We start from the raw sequence: 21,202 nt of genomic DNA, 5'->3' as shown, positions 1-21,202 counted from the left end.
GCACATAGTAAATGCTTAACAAGTACCAAAATTATTATTATTATCATTATTACTAACTGCGGTACCTGTTAAGTGCTTACTCCATGCCACAGGAAAGGGATAAGAGGGCAGGTCAACAGACAAAACCCGGCGAGTCAACTTTCTGGGGCTTTTAGCAGCGGCTGCATCTTTTCTCCATCTGGGAAGTATCACTGAGCCCCGCGACCAAGTTGTCAAGCCAACATCCCAGAATACTGCAAACCCAGAAAGTCTATCCTCTGGCTTGGCTAAAGATAGGTAAAGACCTAATAATAATAATGATGGTATTTGTTGAGGGCTTACTATGTGCCAGGCACTATACTAAGCACTTGGGTGGGTACAAGCAAAGTGAGTTGGACACAGTCCCTATCCCATTTGGGACTAAAGTCTCAATCCCCATTTTACAGATGAGGTAACTGAGGCATAGAGGAGGGAAGTGCCCTGCCCAAAGTCACAGAGTAGACAAGCGGATGAGCTGGAAGCCAACCTACCTGCTCCCAAGTCGCTGCTCTGGTTTCTTGGCCAGGAAGAGTCGGCAGATGTCCTTCGCTTCCTCAGTGAAGCCGGGGTGGTTGAATTTGACCTCGTCTTCCAAGGTCCTTTTCTTGAGCTCCTCTTTGCTGATCTTCTCTTTGAAGTCCTTGAATGGCGTTCTCCCAGCCACCATCTCGTAGATGCTGCAGCCCATGGCGAACCAGTCCACGGGGTAGGAATAGCTCTCCTCTTCCCTCAAGATCTCGGGAGCCATGTAGCCATTGGTCCCAGCCTATGGCAAGGTGAAAGACAGTTGTCATAATCATAACTGGGGAATCTGGGCCGAGGACTGGGTTAAGCGCTGGAGTAGATACCATACAGTCAGATCGGACACAGTCAGACACAGTCTCTGTCCTACATAGGGCTCGCAGTCTAAGTGGGAGGGAGGACAGGTACTGAATCCTCACTTTATAGATGAGGAAACTGAGGTCCAGAGAAGTTAAATGACTTGCCCCAGGTCACACAGCCGGCAGGGGTGTGAGAGGCATGGCCTAGTGGATAGAGCACGGGCCTGGGAGTAAGAAGGATCTGGGTTCTAATTCCAGCTCCGCCATGTGTCTGCTGTGGAAACTTGGGCAAATCACATCACTACTCTGTGCCTCAGTTACCTTATCTGGAAAATGGGAATTAAGATTGTAAGCCCCATGTGAGACAGGGACTGTGTCCAACCTGACTTGCTCGTATCCACCCCAGTGTTTAGAGCAGTGTCTGGCACATAGTAAGCACTTAAATACCACAGTTATTACTATTATCGTTCTTATTATTATAGGTGGAGGAGCCTGGATTAGAATCAATCGATCAGTCACTCAATCAAGGGTATTTACTGAGCACTCTCGGTGTACACAGCACTGTGCTAGGCACTTGGGAAAGTACAATATAAAAGAGTCAGTAGATGCAATCCTTGCCTTTCAAGAGCTTGTGGCCTACAGGGGAAGATAGGCATTAAAATAGGTTAGAGTTAGGGAAGATAGTAGAGAGAGCCAAGCCAAGCTCTTTCCACTAGGCCAGCTAAGGGAGTTGGCCAGCAAAGAGCAGAGCCCCATGGCTACGACCACTTGGGGAGACTGGGGAACCCTCTGGCTCCCTGGATGTAATCCCGGCTCTTGGACACCGTGCTGCTCCGGACTGGTCGGTTTCTGGCACTGAGGCTGCAGAGAGAGGGAGCTGAGGGGAGGGGAAGAGCCACATGAAAGTAGCCACAAATGCTTGTTTTAGCAGGCTGGTGACAGTGGGCAGACCAGTAGGCATTAGGGGTGTTTTGGGCTGGTCTGGGGAGGACCCTTCTCTCTACTCCCCAGCTCCCAGCCTCCGGGAGGGTCACTGGGAGGGCCGGCCTGGACATTTTATTACTTCTGGCAAAATGTTTCATCTCTTTCCATTTAGAAATGACAAAACATCTGCTCTAAAAGCCTGTGTGCTTTTAGATTGGAATTGTTTTAGAACCTTGAGCTTTTTGGGCTGGGAATGTGTATGCTAATTCTGTTGTTCTGTACTCTCCCAAGTGCTTACTACAGTGCTCAGCACCTAGTTGGCACTCGATAAATCCCACTGATTGATTTTTTTCTGATCCGCTTTAAGCAAGATAATAGAGCACGCCGTTAGGCTGGCATTACATATACATTAGGGCAAAAAAGGATTTTGGTCATTCATTCATTCACTCATTCAACAGTATTTAATGTAATCCTTCATGGAGAGGACTGTACTCAACACCTACTTTCTGAAGAACATTTTATTGGGTATCTACAGTGTGTGAGGCTCTATATTGGATGCTTACTATGTGCCAGGTACTGTACTGAACATCTATTGTGTGCAGAGTGCCGTACTGGACATCTACTGAGGGCACAGTACTTTATAAAGCACTTGTGGAAGACACAGTTCTTTTCCTCAATGAGTTTATTCATTCAATAGTATTTATTGAGCACTTACTATGTGCAGAGCACTGTACTAAGCACTTGGAATGTACAAATCGGTTACAGAAAGAGACAGTCCCTGCCCTTTGACGGCCTTACAGTCTAATTGGTTTACAATGAGTTTACAATGAGTTTACAGTCTACTGATCAGTGAATCAGTGAAATCAATGTGGGTATATCCCAAAACATAATTTAGGGTTTGGCAAACACTGGCTGCAAATATCCAAAGTGGGTGGAGAAGGATGAGTTGAGGCTAGAAGCCAGGAGTGGAGTTCCTCATTGTTATCAGGCAATCAATCAATCTTATTTATTCAGTGCTACTGTGTGTAGGGCTTTGTACTAAACTGTTGGGTTCCACGCCCATGAGTGATCTTTGATCATTCTTTCATTCATTCATTCGATCGTATTTAGTGAGCATTTACTGCATGCAGAGCACTGAACTAAGTGCTTGGGAGAGTACAATATAACAATAAACAGACACATTCTCTGCCCACAGTGAGCTTACGGTCTTTCATCCTCTCCAGAGTTCTGGGTCTCCCTTTGTTTTGGGAGAATCGGAACAGGGATATTGGAAAAGCCAAGGTGAAAACCCAGACCCAAGATCCAGAAGCTCTTTAAGTTTGTTTGAAAAAGATTTTGGGGTCCTAGAGAGCAGAAAGCTACACATGAGCCAGCACAGTCTACTGGGGGCAAAGAACGGGCAGATGATTAGATGGCAAGATGGCCAAAAAGAGTTGGCAAGCCGTAACCATAGACCACCTTCCCACAGTGTCCACTTAACTTTTCTGGGCCTCAGTTTCCTCATCTGTAAAATGGGGATAAAGTAGTTCTCCCTTCCTCTTAGCCTGTGATAGTTCCTTGTGGGATAGGGACTGGATCTGATCTGATTATCTTACATCCATCCCAGGGCTTAGAACAGAGTAAGGGCTTAATAAATATCATCATCATCATCATCATTATTATTCTGCAGCACAGGAGGAACACGAAGTCCACAGAAAGGCACAGAGGGCACTTCATCATTGGGTAATAAGGCTGATCAGAAAACACCTCAGGAATTGGAATCTTTTGGAGTGAAAAAGAAAAGGCTAAGAGCCTTCAAAGTCAACAAGCCTGTGAAGAACATACACCTGAGATGGCTGACCAACAGTTCTCCATTACTCCCTAGTTCCAAAGCAGAAGCAATGGGGAGTAGATTGCAACGTGAGGGATTTACGTTAGATTAAAGGACTCATTCCAGGTCAGGTTGCTAAATGCCAGGTGGGTGAATGAGGGAGGGGAGGCGGGACTGGTCTGGGGTGTGGGAAAAATTGGTTGGAATCTCATCTGCCTGGAACATCCCTGGGGTGATCTGACCCTGGGAAGGAGACCCGCAGCAGAGGTGGAGTTAGGGGTACATAATGTGCTCAAAGTTTGTGATAAGGCATTTGCTCTCCAGATGCTGAAACAGCTGCAGGGGGAAACAACGCCCTGCAGGTTTCTCACCGAAGCTACAATTTTCAGCACCAAACTGGTGATAGATGGTTTCTGGGAAACCCAAATTAAGGACATTCAACATGTTTGTCTTTTCTCATGCAAATTCTCTAGGAATTTGTCCAGGATGGCACACCCAGAAGTAGGAGCCGACAGTAATGATGGTGATAATGATGATGCCGATGATGAAAATAATACGAGCTCTGCCAGTTGTTGTGTGACCTTGGACAAGTCGCCTAACTTTGGAGAAGCAGCGTGGCTCAGTGGAAAGAGCTCGGTCTTGGGAATCAGAGGTCATGGGTTCTAATCCCAGCTCCGCCGCTTGTCAGCTGTGTGACTTTAGGCAGGTCACTTAACTTCTCTGGGCCTCAGTTACCTCATCTGTAAAATGGGGAGTAAGACTGTGAGCCCCACGTAGGACAACCTGATCACCTTGTATCCCCCCAGAGCTTAGAACAGTGCTTTGCACATAGGAAGTGCTTAACAAATACCATCATCATTATTATTATTATTCTCCGTGCCTAGTTTCCTCAACTGTAAAATAGGGATATCTGTTCTCCCTGCTACTTAGAGCCCCGTGCAGGAGAGGGACCGTGCCTGACCTAATTAACTTGTATCTTCCCCAGCACTTAGAACAGTGTTTGTCATATAGAAAGGTTTAACAAATACCATTCAAAACATTATAATTTCGGTGTTTGTTAAACCCTAACTATGTGTCAAATCTCTGGGGTTGAAACAAGTTAATCGGGTTAGATACAGTTCCTGTCCCACTTGGGTCTCAGGTATTTGATCTCCATTTTACAGCTGAGGAAACTGAGGCACAGAAAAGGTAAGTGACTTGCCCAAGGTTACACAGCAAACAAGTGACAGAGCCTGAATTAGAACCTCAATCCTCTGACTTCCAGGCCTGTGCTCTACCCACTGGACCATATTGACTCTAGACTGTAGGCTTGATGTGGGCAGAAAATGTACCTACCAATTCTGTTTTATTGTATTCTCCCAAGAGTTCAGTACAGTGCCCTGTACTGGATAAACACAGGCCTGGGATTAAGAAGGACCTGGGTTCTAATCCCGGCTCTGCCACTTGTCTGCTGCGTGACCTTGGGCAAGTCACTTGATTTCTCTAGGCCTCAGTTATCTCATCTGTAAAATGAGGATGAAGACTGTGAGTCCTATGTGAGACAGGGACTATGTCCAAAACTATTTGCTTGTATCCACCCTAGCGCTTAGTACAGTGTCCGGCACAGCGCTTAGAACAGTGCTCAGTGCTTAGAACAGTGTTCAGTGCTTAGAACAGTGCTTGGCACATAGTAAGCACTTAACAAATACCATTATTAAATACCACAATTATCATCATTATTATTATTACTACTACTATCACACAGTAAGTGCTCACTAAACACGATTGATTGATTGATTGATTGATTGACTGATTGACTGACCGTGGAATTAGGGGTATCTTTCAAGGTGTGACAAAACGATATCACCATTAGCAAGAGCTGGAATGGTCAGGAAGGACACCGTGGGCTGGCAGTTTGTTTTTCAGTCGATCAATTGGGAAGCAGCTTGGCCTAGTGGAAAGAGCCCGGAGCTGGGAGTCAGAGAATCAGGATTCTAATCCCACTCCACCACTTACCTGTTCTGTGACCTCATCTGCAAAGGGGATTCAATACCTGCTCTACCTCTTACTTAGACTGGGAGACCCATATAAGACCTGATGATCCTGTATCTAATCCAGCACTTAGTACAGTGCTTGGCACATAGTAAGCACTTAACAAATATCACACTTATTACCTATTGAGCTCTTACAGTATGCAGAGCATTGTTCTAAATACTTGGAAGAATACCTATTTATTTTGTTAATGAGATGTACATCACCTTGATTCTATTTATTTGCTATTGTTTTAATGAGATGTTTATCCCTTTGATTCTATTTATTGCTATTGTTTTTGTCTGTCTCCCCCGATTAGAATGTGAGCCCGTCAAAGGGCAGGGACTGTCTCTATCTGTTACCGATTTGTACATTCCAAGCGCTTAGTACAGTGCTCTGCACATAGTAAGCGCTCAATAAATATTATCGAATGAATGAATACAATGCAGTAGTTGGTAGATAGGATCTCTGCCCTCAAAGAGCTTCAGTATTTGTCCCTGGATGGAGACAAAGGGACGGAGACTAAGGGACTCGTTGGGTGAGGGGGGGATGTCTGTCTTCAGGGGTCCCTGCCCATCACCTCCTTTTTTTCCAGCTCCCTGAATCTGGACTTGGTCTTGGCCGGCACATCACGGATCAGAGCCCCAGCTTGTACCCTTTCTAAGCTTACAAGTGAATTTATCTCTCTCATTCATTCATTCAATTGTATTTATTGAGTACTTACTGTATACAGAGCTAAGCACTAGGGAGAGTACAATATAACAATAAACAGACACATTCCCTGCCCACAACGAGTTTACAATCTATAAGGAGAGATAGGCATTAATATAAATAAATACATTACAGATATTTACATAAATAAATCACACATCATTCCTCAGATGAGAAAACTGAGGCCCAGAGAAGTTGAGTGACCTGGCCAAGGTCACAGAGTAAGCTGCGCAGAGATGGGACCTGAACTCAGGTCTTCCGACTTCCAGTCTCATGCTCTTTCTCTTAGGCCATTCTGTTGTATTCTCCTAAGAGCTTAGTGTGAGATCTAGAGCTTAATAAGTGCTCAATAAATGCCACTGATTGATTGACAAAGCACACTTGTATAGCACACACATCCAAACTGTTGCCCAGGGCTTAGAAGTCAGTCAGTCAGTGCTATTTATTGAGCGCCTACTGTGTGCAGAGCACTGTACTAAGTGCTTGGGAGAGTCCACTATAGCAATATAGCAGACACATTCCCTGTCCACAACCAATTTACAGTCTCCAGGGGAGCTTACAATTTAGGGGGGCTTAGTATTCATTCATTCAGTCATTCATTCAATCGTATTTATTGAGCGCATACTGTGTGCAGAGTACTCCGTATTAAGTGCTTAGGAGAGTACAATATAACAATAAACAGTCCCTGCCCACAACGAGCTTACAGTCTAGAGGGAGAAACAGATATTAATATAAATAAATTACAAACATAATAAACAAACTTTTTTTTAGTACAGGGCTTGGTACATGGTAAGTGTTTAACAAATACCACAGTTATTACTTGTTCCCTTCGCTAAACTAGAGGGAGCTTTAAAGTGAGGGAAACACATAGAGCAGCCATGTTCACTAAACAATGCTGGCCTAGGCAGCATAACTCCTGCAGCCTAAAACCTGGCAAGTTATCCTCTCTTGGCAGGTCCTGGCATTCACATCTTCCTCAGGGAAAACCTTCCAGATCATTTGGAGAAAACCCTAAGGCTCTCAAGACTGGAAGAGACATAGACCATGGGAATCCTCCTTCTCTCCCATTGCCCCGGCTCCCTCCCTCTGCCCTATCCACTTCCCCTCCCCACAGCACTTGTAAATACTGGTACGTATTTATGGCTCTACTGATTTTATTAATGATGTGCATTTATCTATGGTTCTATTTATCTATTTTGACGGGAGTGATGCCTTTCTATTTGTTTTGTTTTGTTGTCTGTCTCCCCCTTCTAGACTGTGAGCCCATTGTGGGGTAGGGATTGTCTCTATCTGTTGCCGAATTGTACTTTCCAAGCACTTAATACAGTGCTCAGCACACAGTAAGCGCTCAATAAATATGATTGAATGCATCATTGGGCAGGGATTGCCTCTATCTGTTGCTGAATTGTACTTTCTAAGCACTTCGTACAGTGCTCTGCACATAGTAAGCACTCAATAAATACTATTGAATAAATGAATGAATGAATGAATTCTAGGTAACACAGAGATTCTTGATGGTGTCCATCCCACCAGCCGCATATCTTAGTGGTTGCTTTGCTAACGAACAGGTCTTTGTTCACGGGTCCTGCTTCATTAAACAACCAAGCAGCTGACATGCCCTGCTTTGTTGACCTGCTGGCAAGAGGTGCCCCTGGCAGTGCCATCTCTGTGTCTCTTGTTTTATTTAATCACAGGCACCAGAGAAGCCAGCTGTAAACTTGGAACAGAGAGGGGAAGGGTCCAGGAAGCAGTCTCCATTTTCTTGCTAAAAGAGTGTGATTTCCCTGGGGCCCTTCTTAAAAAAAGACACAAAACTGCATTTATACTGTGTCAACAGTGTAGTAAGCACTGGGGTACTGTACCTACAAGTTGATCAACATCTACGTCCCACTTAGGGCTCACTGTTTTGTTTCCCTTTAATCCCCAGGAAGCATCATGGCCTAGTGGAAAAGAGCATGGGCGTAGGAGTCAGAAGGATGTGGGTTCTAATCCTCGCTCTGCCCCTTGTCTGCTGTGTGATGCTGGGCAAGTCACTTCACTTCTCTGTGCCTCAGTCATCTCGCTTGTAAAATGGGGATTAAGACTGTGAGTCCTGGGAGGGACAGGGACCGTATCCAAACTGATGATCTTATATCTACCCCAGTGCTTAGAACAGTGCTTGACATACAGTAAGCACTTAACAAATACCAACATTTTACAGATGAGGTAAAAGAGAAGTGGAGTGATTAGCCCAAGGTCACACAGCAAACAGGTGGTGGAGCCGTGTTTAGAACTCAGGCCCTCTGATTCTCAGGACTGTGCACTATCCACTATGCCATATTGCTCTGCCCCTAGAATGACTGGAGGAAAGGGAGAGTGGGGTATGATATATCTATGATTCTATTTATCTTGATGGTATTGATGCCTGACTACTTGGTTTGTTTTGTGGTCTGTCTCCCCCTTTTAGACTGTGAGCCTGGTGTTGGGCAGGAATTGTCTCTATCTGTTGCCTAATTGTACATTCCAAGTGCTTAGTACAGTGCTCTGCACACAGTAAGCGCTCAATAAATACTATTGAATGAATGATATGGGTGGGGGGTGGGAAGGATGTCAAGTGAAAATTAACAGAGCAGAAAAGTCTGACCTTCATGTGATAACCAGAGGGTTTTACCCAAGGCCTCTGCATAAATTTGGACCTGCTTACTCAGGCAGCCAAAATCTTCAGCTCCAACAGTTTCTTTCTCTTGTTATCTCTCCCGACAGCTAAATGGGCCCGGCAGGGACTAACAAGGAAGACAAACGATAGCTGCCAAGAGTCAGTGGACCCTATCAGCTGGGTGGGTGCCAGGGTGCACAGCTCTAACCGTGATGGGGGACAGAGGCAGGCAGTAAGAGGTTTGGTTAGGGGGGCAAGAGGACCAACTTTAATGGTCTTCTATTTGTTTTCTTGTCTGTCTCCCCACTTCTAGATTGTGAGCCCGTTGTTGGGTAGGGATTGTCTCTATTTGTTGCTGAATTGTACTTTCCAAGCACTTAATACAGTGCTCTGCACACAGTAAGCACTCATTAAATACGATTGAATGCATGAATGAATGAATGGTCTCTGAGCCGCTTCTAGGAGAGCTCAGGTCCCAGAGGAAGGGAACAATGATGCTGATGAGTCCTTGAATCCGTAGACTCCTTTTATTTAAATCAGTCGATCAATCAATCAGTCGGTGGTATTTATTGAGTACTTACTGTGTGCAGAGCACTTTACTAAGTGCTTGGAGAGTACAATATAACAGAGTTGGTAAACAAGTTCCCTGCCCACAAGGAAATTCCCCCCGAAGTTTGCACATAAATGATCACATTGTAGCCTAACCAAATTCCTATTATCATACTATTACAATATTGTCCTCCTCTTTCAGATAATGGGACCCCAGAAAGGTTAAGTGATTTGTCCAACGTCTCACAGCAAGGCCTAGAACCCAGGTTTCCTGGCCCATGGCTCTCTCCATTATATACGGCTGCCCACAATGTACAGGAAATGGCACAGTGAGATATAAAACCACTCTAAAGTCCAGCCCAAAGAGTGCAGATTCTGGATGGCTGCCGGTGAGGAGCCGGAAGTGTGTATGTTCACAAGCCTGCCTCCCGTGCGGACCAGCACTACCGTTCCCGCTCCCTCGTGCTTTTGTTTTGTTTTTCATAGTGTCTGTTAAGTGCTTACTATGTGTCAAGCACAGTTCTAAGTGCTGGGGTAGATACAAGCTCATCACATCGGACCCAGTACCAGTCCCACGTGGGACTCACAGTCTAAGTAGGAGGGAGCGCAGATAGAGTACAGGCCTGGGAATCAGAAGGACGTGGGTTCTAATCCTACCTTCACCACTTGACTACTGCGTGATGTTGGGCAAGTCACTTTATTTCTCTGGGCCTCAGTTCGCTCATCTGTAAAATGGAGATGAAGACTGTGAGTCCCATGTGAGACAGGGACTGTGTCCACCTTGATTTGCTGGTATCCACCCCAGCGCTTAGTAAAGTGGCTGGCACATAGTAAGTGCTTAACAAATACCACTATTATTATTATTATTATTGAACGTTCATTTTCACATGAGAAAACTGAGGCACAGAGAAGTAACTTGCCCGAGGCTAAACTGCACACAAATGGCAGAGCCGGAATTAGAACTCAGGCCCTCTGGTTCCCAGGCTGCCCTGTCTCTTCCATCTTGTCTTGCCCTCCTGTCCCCCGCCCTCTCCCCCACACCCTCCCTGCCTCCCCCCAATAGCCCCAAGACTGGCTGTATGTGCCAGGAACTGTACTAAGTGCCCGGGGTAGATACAAGCAAATCGGATTGGACACAGTCCCGGTCCCACATGGGGCTCCCTGTTTTTATCCCCATTTTACAGATGAGGTAACTGAGGTCCAGAGAAGTTATGTGACTTGCCCAAGGTCACTCAGCAGAAAAGTGGTAGAGTCAGCATTAGAACCCAGATCCTTCTGACTCTGAGGCTCCTGCTCTATCCACTAGGCCATGCTGCTTCTCTTCAATCTGGGCTCTGGGCTCCGAATTGGGGAGAATCCCACCACAGCCTGATTTTTGCAGGAAAGGAGCCGTGGGAGTCATGAACCCAACCACCTCCTTTTATCTCAGGCCTCGCTGGCAGCTGTGGGGCACTGGGGTAGAAGTGGGGTGGGGAGGAAGCCGGGGGGCCATGAGGCAGTGGGGCAGTGACTGAAGTGCTGGTGGGTTGTGCAGGACTCAGTTCTATTCTGAACTCAGGGACACAAAGGGTGTGTCCCCAAAACCAGGGGTACCTGTGCTTTGACAGGTGTGTTCTAGTGAACACAAACACGCACAGCACTCCCACGCCCACACACACACACACACACACACACACACACACACACACACACACACACACACACACACTGCACATAATGATCCAACCATTTCTGCCTCATTACTCCCTTACATCCCAACTGGCTTAGAATCTGGATTCTAATCCTAGCTCAGCCACTTGTCTGATATGTGATCTTGGGCAAGTCACTTCACTTCTCTTTACCTCAGTTACTTCCCTTCCACCTCCCCTTCCCTTTCCCCCTCTTTTCTCTCCTCTCCCCCTCCCTTCTCTCTGCCCCTCCTCCTCCCTCTTCCCCTCCTCCTTCCTCTCCCCCTCCCCTTCTCTCACCCCTCCTCCTTCCCCCCCCCCCCCCCCCGTTCTCTCTCCCCCTCTACTCCTCCCTCTCCCACTCCCCTTCTCTCTCCCCCTCCTCTTTTCCCTCCTCCTCCCTCTTCTCCCTCCTCTCCTCCCTCTCCTCATCTCTCTCCCCACTCTCCCCTTCCCCTTCTCTCTTCCCCTCCTCCTCCTCCCTCTTCCCCTCTTCTCTCTCCTCTTTCCTCCCCCCCCTCCCCTTCTCTTACCCCTCCTCCTTCCTCTCCCCCTTCTCTCCCCATCCTCTTCTCCCTCCTCCTCCCTCTCCCCATCCTCTTCTCCCTCTTCCTCCCTCTCCCCCTACTCTTCTCTCTCCTCCTCCCTCTCCCTTCTCCCTCCTCTTTTCCTCCTCCTTCTCCCCTCCTCTCTTCCTCCCTCCCCACTCTCTCCCCTTCTCCCCTCCCCTCTCTCCTTGTGTCCCCTGTTCCGCTCCCCTCCTCTCCCAGGTGGGAGCCCCCCGTCCCCGGTTGCTGGGCGTTGGGGAGGACGGCGTTGCCCGGTCCCGGGCGGAAAACAAAGGGCTGCGGGGCTGCGGGCTGCGGGTGCCCGGCTGATGGAGCCCCCGGGGCCGGGCGGACCGCCTCCTGGCCTGCTCCACAGTTCTCCTGCCAGGCCAAACACAGGCACCACGCCCCGCCCCGCCCAATCATCATCATCATCAGAGAGCTATGATTATAATTTCATTATTATTATATTTGTTAAGCTATAAATAATAATAATAATAATAATGTTGGTACTTGTTAAGCGCTTACTATGTGCAAAGCTGGGGTAGATACAGAGTAATCAGCGTGGCCTAGTGGAAAGAGCCTGGGCTTCGGAGTCAGAGGTCATGGGTTCGACTCCCGGCTCTGCCACTTGTCAGTTGTGTGACTGTGGGCAAGTCACTTCACTTCTCTATGCCTCATTTACCTCAGCTGGAAAATGGGGATTAACTGTGAGCCTCACCTGGGACAACCTGATTACCCTGTATCTCCCCCAGCGCTTAGAACAGTGCTCTGCACATAGTAAGCGCTTAACAAATACCAACATTATTAACCAGGTTGTCCCACGTGAGGGTCATAGTCTTCATCCCCATTTTACAGATGAGGGAACTGAGGCACAGAGAAGTTAAGTGGCTTACTCTGTGTCGAGCACCGTTCTAAGCACAGGGGGAGATTCAAGGTCATCTGGTTATCCCACGGGCTGGGGGGCGGCGGGGAGGATCACAGCCTTCATCCCCATTTTACAGATGAGGCAACTGAGACCTAGAGAAATTAAGCGGCTTGCCCAAGGTCACACAGCACACAAGTGGCGGAACCAGGATTGGAACCCAGGTCCCCTGACTCCCCAGGCCATGTTCTTCCCACTAAAGCACAGGAGGGATGGAGGGAGGGTCTACAGCAGGGACCCATTGGGCCGGGAGCCCCCCGCCCGGGAGACAGGATACCTGGGGTTCTAACCTTGCCTTTGACACTTTTTAAAAAAATTATTTCTTAAGCGCTTACTATGGGTCAAGCACTGTTCTAAGCACTGGGGTGGGCACCACTGGAGTTACTTCCATTCTTCTCGCTGTGCGTGTGATTTCGGGCGGCGCAAGTGGGACCCCCACCCTGCAGGGCAACACCAGGATGAGAGCAACAGGCTAGAGGCTGAAGGCCCCAAGTGGAGTGGGGCAGAGATGTGAGAGGCATGGGTTCTAATTCCACCTCCATTGCTTGTCTGCTGGGTGACCTAGAGTAAGTCACTGAGCTGTTCTGGACCTCAGTGACCTCATCTGTAAAATAAAGATTAAGACTGGGAGCCCCATTTTGGAGAGGGACAGTCTTCAACTTGATTAGTTTGTATCTACCCAGTGCTTAGTACAGTGCCTGGCACTTAGTAAACACTTAATACAATAGAGTGGCCAAGCCAGCATTCTTCTACAAGCTATGTGGGATCCGTGTGGAACCACTGTTCCTGCTTGCTCTGGCCTGGGTCCTGGGCCCTAGATGTGCTGGGAGGGCAGATAGGAGAGAATTGCTAAGAACACTGTGGCCTAATGGATAGGGCACGGGCTTGGGAGTCAGAAGAACCTGGGTTCTACCTTGCCTGCAGTGTGACCTTGGACAAATGACTTAACTCCTTGGGGCCTCAGTTCCCTCAACTGTAAAATGGGGATTAAGACTGTGAGCCCCATGTGGGACATGGACTGTGTCCAATCTGATTTGCTTGTTTTCACCCCGGCACTAAGTACAGTGCCTGGTCCATAGTAAGCACTTTGAAGAAGCACTGGGAGAAGCTGCGTGGCTCAGTGGATAGATAGGCCTGGGAGTGGGCCTGGGAGTCAAAAATTCATGGGATTGTCTCTCTTTATTGCTGTATTATACTTTCCAAGCGCTTAGTACAGTGCTCTACACACAGTAAGCACTCAATAAATACTACTGATTGAATGAATGAATGGGTTCTAATCCCGACTGCTCCACTTGCCTGCTGTGTGACCTTGGGCAAGTCACTTCACTCCTATGTGCCTCAGTGACCTCATCTGTGAAGTGGAGATTGACTGTGAGCCCCATGTGGGGCAGGGCCTATGTCCAACCTGAGTGCCTTGAATAATAATAATAATAATAACAATGTTGGTATTTGTTAAGCACTTACTATGTGCAGAGCACTATTCTAAGCACTGAGGTAGATACAGATACAGGGTAATCCGGTTGTCCTATGTGAGGCTCACAGTTAATCCCCATTTTACAGATGAGGTAACTGAGGCACAGAGAAGTTAAGTGACTTGCCCAGTCACACAGCTGCCAAGTGGCAGAGCAGGGATTCGAACTCATGACCTCTGACTCCCAAGCCCGGGCTCTTTCCACTGAGCCATGCTGCTTCTCATCTAACCAGCAAGTAGTACAGTGTCTAACACATAGTAAGTGCTTAACAAATACCATAAAAAGGGTGGGTAGGGGCCGGGAGGGAGGGCCAGAGAGACATTAGCTCCTCTCCTCTCACAGCTTCATCTCCCTCCCTCCCTCCCTTGATTGTCCTCTGTTTTCTCACCTCTCAGTGTCCTGGGTGGGGCTGGGGTAGGGAGGTGGGGAGGGTGGGCAGGGCAGGGCATGCCTGCTGCCTCTTAGAGAAGGAACACGGCATAATGGATAGAGCACGGGCCTGGGAGTCAGAAGGCCGTGGGTTCTAATCCCGCCCCGCGACTTGACTGCTGTGTGACCTTGAGCAAATCCCTTCACTTCTCTGGGCTTCAGTGACCTCATCTGTAAAATGAGCCCTAAGTGGGACAAGGACTGTGTCCAACCTGATTAGGGGAAGCAGCTTGGCTCAGTGGAAAGGCCCTGGGCTTCGGAGTCAGAGGTCATGGGTTCGACTCCCGGCTCTGCCACTTGTCAGCTGTGTGACTTTCTCTGTGCCTCAGTTACCCCATCTGTAAAATGGGGATTAACTGTGAGCCTCAAGTGGGACGACCTGATTACCCTGTATCTCCCCCAGCACTTAGAACAGTGCTCTACAAGTGCTTAACTGTAAGTGCTTAACAAATACCAATATTATTATTATTATTATTACCTTGGGTCTACCCCAGTGCCCGGCACAGGGTAAGGGCTTCACAGATACCGTTATTATTATTATTTATTATTATTAAAATCCACAGGCGGGCGGGACCACGGTGTGGCCGCGGAAGGGACAGTCCCGTGCATCCGTCCGCCGGGGCCGGAGCTGGAATCACCAGGGAGCAGGACAACATGTGCAGAAATGACTTACACAAACAGATCACTGGCAAAACAAGGCACTTGGGAGGCGCAACGAGCTGTTTTCATCTCCGGAGGGCTTCCCGCGGCCTGCTGAAACAGCACAGATCAGCCGAGGGCAAGGAGGGCCTGGGGACAGGGGGGAGAGGCCTGGGGAACCGAGGGAGCCAGGAGCCCCCTACCCCCCAGCCCTGGAAGCCACGAGGGCCCTTTGGGCCCCCTCCCCCAGCTGGCTGCACATGACCACGACCCCCCACCAAGGAAATTCCTCCATTCAGGCCTCCCCAAAACAACAAACATCAGCTTTCTCCTTGAAGGTTAGGCCACCCCACGCTCTAGACCAAATCGGGGGGTCAAACCCATCGAACCGGTGCCAAACCGGACCAGAGCAGACCCTGAGTGTGCCCAGGGCATGACCCCACGCGGTGGCTTCAAGTGGACGATCCAGAGCCAAGGGGGCGAGGAAAGGGTGGTCAGGGCCTGGTTCCTAAGGGAAAGGAATGCGCTTCCCTGGGGCGTTGGGCTTGCTGAGCAATGTTGCTCCTCTTGAGACTGACCTTCTCAGGCCACGGGGTGGAGGTGGGGGCGGGGGAGGGGCACAAAGGCAGCTTGCTATTACCCCTCACTCTCCCCGCCCCCATCACTGGTATTTATTGAGCACTTATCTGTGAGCTGACCACTGTATTCAGTACTTGTTTCCCTAGAAACAAAAGGGTCAGTCCCTACCCGCAGGGAGTTTACAATCTAATGGGAAAATCAGAGGGGAAAAAGTGGGTACTAGTTCTCTCCACCCCGATGGGGGGAAACGTAATGGTGAATGAGGAGATGCCTGGGGCTTTCTGGAGGAAGGAGCTTTAGAATAATAATTGCGGAATTCGTCAAGCTGTTACTCTGTGCCAGGCGCTGTACTAAGTGCCGGGGTGGATACAAGAAAATCGGGTTGGACACTGTCCCTACTAGACATGGGGCTCACAGTCTCAATCCCCATTTTACAGATGAGGTAGCTGAGGCCCAGAGAAGTTAAGTAACTTGCCCAAGTCACAGCCAACAAGTGGCAGAGCCGGAATTAGAACCCAGGAACTTCCAGCTCCCAGGCCGGTGTTCTATCCACTTTACCATGCTGCTTCTTCTCATTAGAGATCCTCTGCATTATAGGCTGGGTCAATCAATCAATCAATCATATTTATTTCTTTTTAATGGTATTATTAAGCACTTGCTATGTGCCAGGCATTATACTAAGCGCTGGGGTAGATACGAGCTAACCAGGGTGGATACAGTCCATGTCCCACTACCGGTATTAATCCCCATTTCACAGATGAGGGACCTGAGGCACAGAGTAATTAAGTGACTTGCCCAAACTCACATAGCAGACATGAGGGTAGCTGGGATTGGAATCCAGGCCCTTATGATTCCCAGCCTGAGGTCATACTGTTTCTCAACTTTATTGAGTGCTGACTGTGTGCAGAGCACTATATTAAGCATTTAGGGGAGTAATAATAATAATAATAATAATGGTATTTAAGTGCTTACTATGTGCCAGGCACTGTACTATGCATTCATTTATTCATTCATTCAATCAATCTATTGAGCGCTTATTGTGTGCAAAGCAGAGCGCTTGGGAAAGTACAATACATCAATGAACAGTGACATTCCCGGCCCACAAGGAGCTTAATTCTAGAGGTGGGGAGATAGATGTCGAGACAAAGAAATAAAATCACAGGTATGTACATAAGTGCTGTGGGGCTGGGAAGGGGGAAGAGCAAAGGGAACAAGTAGAAGGGAGTGGAAGATGAGGAAAAGTGAGGCTTAGTCTGGGAAGGCCTCATGGAGGAGATGTGCCTTCAATAAGGTTTTGAAGGGGGATGGGAAGAGAAACTGAGGAGGGATGGCATTCCAGGCCAGAGGCAGGATGTGGGCTAGGGGTCGGCAGCCAGACAGGCGAGATGGAGGCCCACTGAGAAAGTTAGCACCAGAGGAGGGAAGTGTGTGGACTGGGTTGTAGAAGGAGAGCAGTGAGGTGGGGTAGGAGGGGGCAAGGTGATGGAGTGCTTCAAAGCCAATGGTGAGAAGTTTTTGTCTGATACGGAAGTGGATGGGCAACCACTGGAGTTTTTTGAGCAAGGGGGGTAACATGTCCTGAACGTTTTTGTAGAAAAACAATCTGGGTAGCTGGGTGAGTATGGACTGGAGTGGGGAAGAGACAAGGGGCTGGGAGGTCAACAAGGAGGCTGATGGAGTAATCTAGGCAGGATAGGATGAGTGACTGGGGTAGATAATAATAATAATAATGTTGGTATTTGTTAAGTGTTTACGATGTGCCGAGCACTGTTCTAAGCGCTGGGGTAGATACAGGGTAATCAGGCTGTCCCACATTCATTCATTCAATAGTATTTATTGAGCGCTTACTATGTGCAGAGCACTGTACTAAGCGCTTGGGATGAACAAGTCGGCAACAGATAGAGACAGTCCCTGCCGTTTGACGGGCTTACAGTCTAATCGGGGGAGACGGACAGACAAGAACAATGGCACTAAACAGCGTCAAGGGGAAGAACATCTCGTAAAAACAATGGCAACTAAATAGAATCAAGGCGATGTACAATTCATTAACAAAATAAATAGGGTAACGAAAATATATACAGTTGAGCGGACGGGTACAGTGCTGTGGGGATGGGAAGGGAGAGGTGGAGGAGCAGAGGGAAAAGGGGAAAATGAGGCTTTAGCTGCGGAGAGGTAAAGGGGGGATGGCAGAGGGAGTAGAGGGGGAAGAGGAGCTCAGTCTGGGAAGGCCTCTTGGAGGAGGTGATTTTTAAGTAAGGTTTTGAAGAGGGAAAGAGAATCAGTTTGGCGGAGGTGAGGAGGGAGGGCGTTCCAGGACCGCGGGAGGACGTGACCCGGGGGTCGACGGCGGGATAGGCGAGACCGAGGGACAGCGAGGAGGTGGGCGGCAGAGGAGCGGAGCGTGCGGGGTGGGCGGTAGAAAGAGAGAAGGGAGGAGAGGTAGGAAGGGGCAAGGTGATGGAGAGCCTTGAAGCCTAGAGTGAGGAGTTTTTGTTTGGAGCGGAGGTCGATAGGCAACCACTGGAGTTGTTTAAGAAGGGGAGTGACATGCCCAGATCGTTTCTGCAGGAAGATGAGCCGGGCAGCGGAGTGAAGAATAGACCGGAGCGGGGCGAGAGAGGAGGAAGGGAGGTCAGAGAGATTTAATCCCCATTTTACAGATGCGGTAGCTGAGGTAACGAGAAGTTAAGTGACTTGCCCAAATCACACAGCTGACAGGTGACGGAGCCGGGATTAGAGCCCATGACCCCGACTCCTAAATCCATGCTCTTCCCACTGAGCCAAGCTGCTTCTCTATCATCAGGTCCCACGTGGGGTTCACAGTTTAAGTAGAAGGAATAACAGGTATTGAACCCCTACTTTGCAGTTGAGAGAACTAAGGCCCAGTGAATTTAAGTAACCCAAAGTAATCCAACAGACAAATGGCGGAGCCTGGCTTAGAACCCAGGTCCTCTGGCTCCCAGGCCCGGGCTCATTTCCCTAGGCCACACTGTGTCTTAGTTCAGTATTACAGAGTTGGTTGAACTTTGCCCACAAGGAACTCATGCAAGAAACCAGGAGGTTGGGAGTTTGATTTACTGTAATTTCCCACCCAAACCCTGTTGTCTCTGACTTTCCCATCACTGTAGATGGCACCACCATCCTTCATGTCTCACAGGCCTGTAACCTTACCATTATCCTTAACTCCTTTCTCTCATTCAAACCACATATTTAATCCACCACTAAATCCTGTCAATTCCATTAATAAAATCCGCCCTTTTCTCTCTATCCAAACTGCTACCATGTTAATCCAATCACTTATCCTATCCTGCCTGGATTACTGCATCAGCCCCCTTGCTGATCTCCCAGCCTCCTGTCTCTCCCCAGTCCAGTCTAGTCACTCTGCTGCATGGAACACTTTTCTACAAAAACCTTCACCATATTTCTCACTCCTCAAGAACCTTCAGTGGTTGCCCATCCACCTCCACATCAAATGGAAACTCCTCACCATTGGCTTTAAAGCAATCACCTTGCCCCTTCCAACCTCACCTCGCTACTCTCCTACTACAGCACAGCCCCCACACTTCACTCCTCTCATTCCAACCTTCTCACCTGTACCTCCATCTTGCCTATCTCACCATGGTCCTCTCGCCCACATCTTGTCTCTGGCTTGGAATGCCCTCCCTCCTCAAATCCAACAGATAATTACTTATTGAAGTCACATCTCCTCCAAGAGGCCTTCCCCGACTAGACCCTTTTTTCCTCTTCTCCCTCTCCCTTCTGCTTCACCCTGACTTGCTCCCTTCATTCATCCCCACTCCCAGCCCTACAACACTCACCCAAGCGCTTAGTACAGTGCTGTATACACAGTGAGTGCTCAATAAATATGACTGACTGACTGATGCAGAGAGACCCAGAGAGACTGTGAAGGTTTTTGAGGAGAGGAGAGATGTGGGCTGAGTGAAGCTTCAGGAAGATGATTATGATGGTATTTTTTAAGCACTTATTGTGTGCCAAATACTGTTCTAAGCACCAGGGTAGAAACAGGGTAATCATGTTGTCCCACGTGGGGCTCACAGTCTTAATCCCCATTTTCCAGATGAGGGAAGTGAGGTACAGAGAAGTAAAGTGACTTGCCCAAAGTCACACAGCTGACAAGTGGCAGAGCTGGGATTAGAACCCACGCCCTTTGACTCCCAAGCCTGTGCTCTTTCCCCTAAGCCACACTGCTTCTCGTAGACAGATCATCTTCATCTCGGGTAGCAGCGTTTAGTATCTACTGGAGAAGGGGGAGAAGTTGGAGCAGGGGAGGCCAGAAAGGAGGTCAATGCAATCGCCTAGCAGGGGCAAGACCAAAGCTTTTACCAGGGTGGTAACCATCTGGGGGGAGAGGAAGGGGCAGATCCAAGAGATGATGTGCAAGGACCAAAAAACCAACAGGATTTGGCAATAGACTGAATGTGGGAGTAGCGAGAGCAACAGCACAGAGTTGAGGATAATTTCGAGGTTGAGGTCTTCTGGGATGGGGAAGATCTATTCATTCATTTATTCATTCAATCATATTTATTGAGCACTTATTGTGTGCAGAGCACTGTACTAAGCGCTTGGAAAGTACAATTCGGCAACAAGTAGAGACAATCTCTACCCAACAACAGGCTCCCAGTCTAGAAAGGGGGAGACAGACAAGAAAACAAAACAGGGAGACATGCATCAATAGCATCAATATAAATAGATGGAATTATAGATATATACACATCATTAATAAAATAAATAGAATAATAAATATGTATATACATACACAAGTGCTGTGCTGTGGGGGTAGAGCATAGGGAGGGAGTCAGGGCGATGGGGAGGGGAGGGGGAGCAGAGGAAAAGGGGCTCAGCCTGGGAAAAGATCTATCACTTATCTGCTCTGTGACCTTGGGCAAGTCACTTCACTTCTCTGAGCCTCAGTTTCCTCATCCATAAAATGAGAATTGAGACTATGAGCCCTAAATGGGACAGGAAGGCTGTCAAACCTGATTTGCTTGCATCCACCCCAGTGCTTAGTACAGTGCCATAGTAAGCACTTAACAAATACCGTTATTATTATTATTAGATTATAAACGCCTCCCTCTAGATTGTCAGCACCTTGTGGGCAGGCTAAGTGTCAACCAACTCCGTAGTATGGCACTGTCCCAAGAATTTAGAACAGTGCTCTGCACACAGTAAGCACTCAGTAAATATGATTGATTGATTGATTGTTGCCTGAGGTGGGGAAGGGGCTAGAGAAAGTACATCAGAAGCAAAAGACCTGCTCCCTGCCCTGAGCAGGAGAAAAGAATAAAGCTACCTTTGATAATAGCAAGAGTATGGAGGCATCAATGGATGACTGAGTGAATAAATACAAACTTAAGTGCTAAGGATGGTTGTTAGAGTCACAGGACCTCAGGAGGAGGATATTAATCACAAAATGCTTCCCGGAGGAGATGGTTTTTCCGAAGAGA

The 21,202-nt window shown here is 48.1% G+C and overlaps 1 protein-coding gene across 1 annotated transcript in view; it reads right to left on the bottom strand.

The window, feature by feature from the left end:
- The window catches only part of GRK7 (G protein-coupled receptor kinase 7), a 58,328-nt gene that overhangs the window by 8,665 nt on the left and 28,461 nt on the right, over nucleotides 1-21,202 (bottom strand). The window contains exon 3 of the mRNA XM_029073661.2: nucleotides 510-784. Within this exon, the coding sequence (XP_028929494.1) occupies nucleotides 510-784 (275 nt within the window). The remainder of the gene's footprint in view (nucleotides 1-509; nucleotides 785-21,202) is intronic.

This window comes from Ornithorhynchus anatinus, chromosome 1 (genome assembly GCF_004115215.2).
Source record: "Ornithorhynchus anatinus isolate Pmale09 chromosome 1, mOrnAna1.pri.v4, whole genome shotgun sequence".
NCBI lineage: Eukaryota > Metazoa > Chordata > Mammalia > Monotremata > Ornithorhynchidae > Ornithorhynchus > Ornithorhynchus anatinus.
This window is presented reverse-complemented; position numbering and strand designations above follow the sequence as displayed.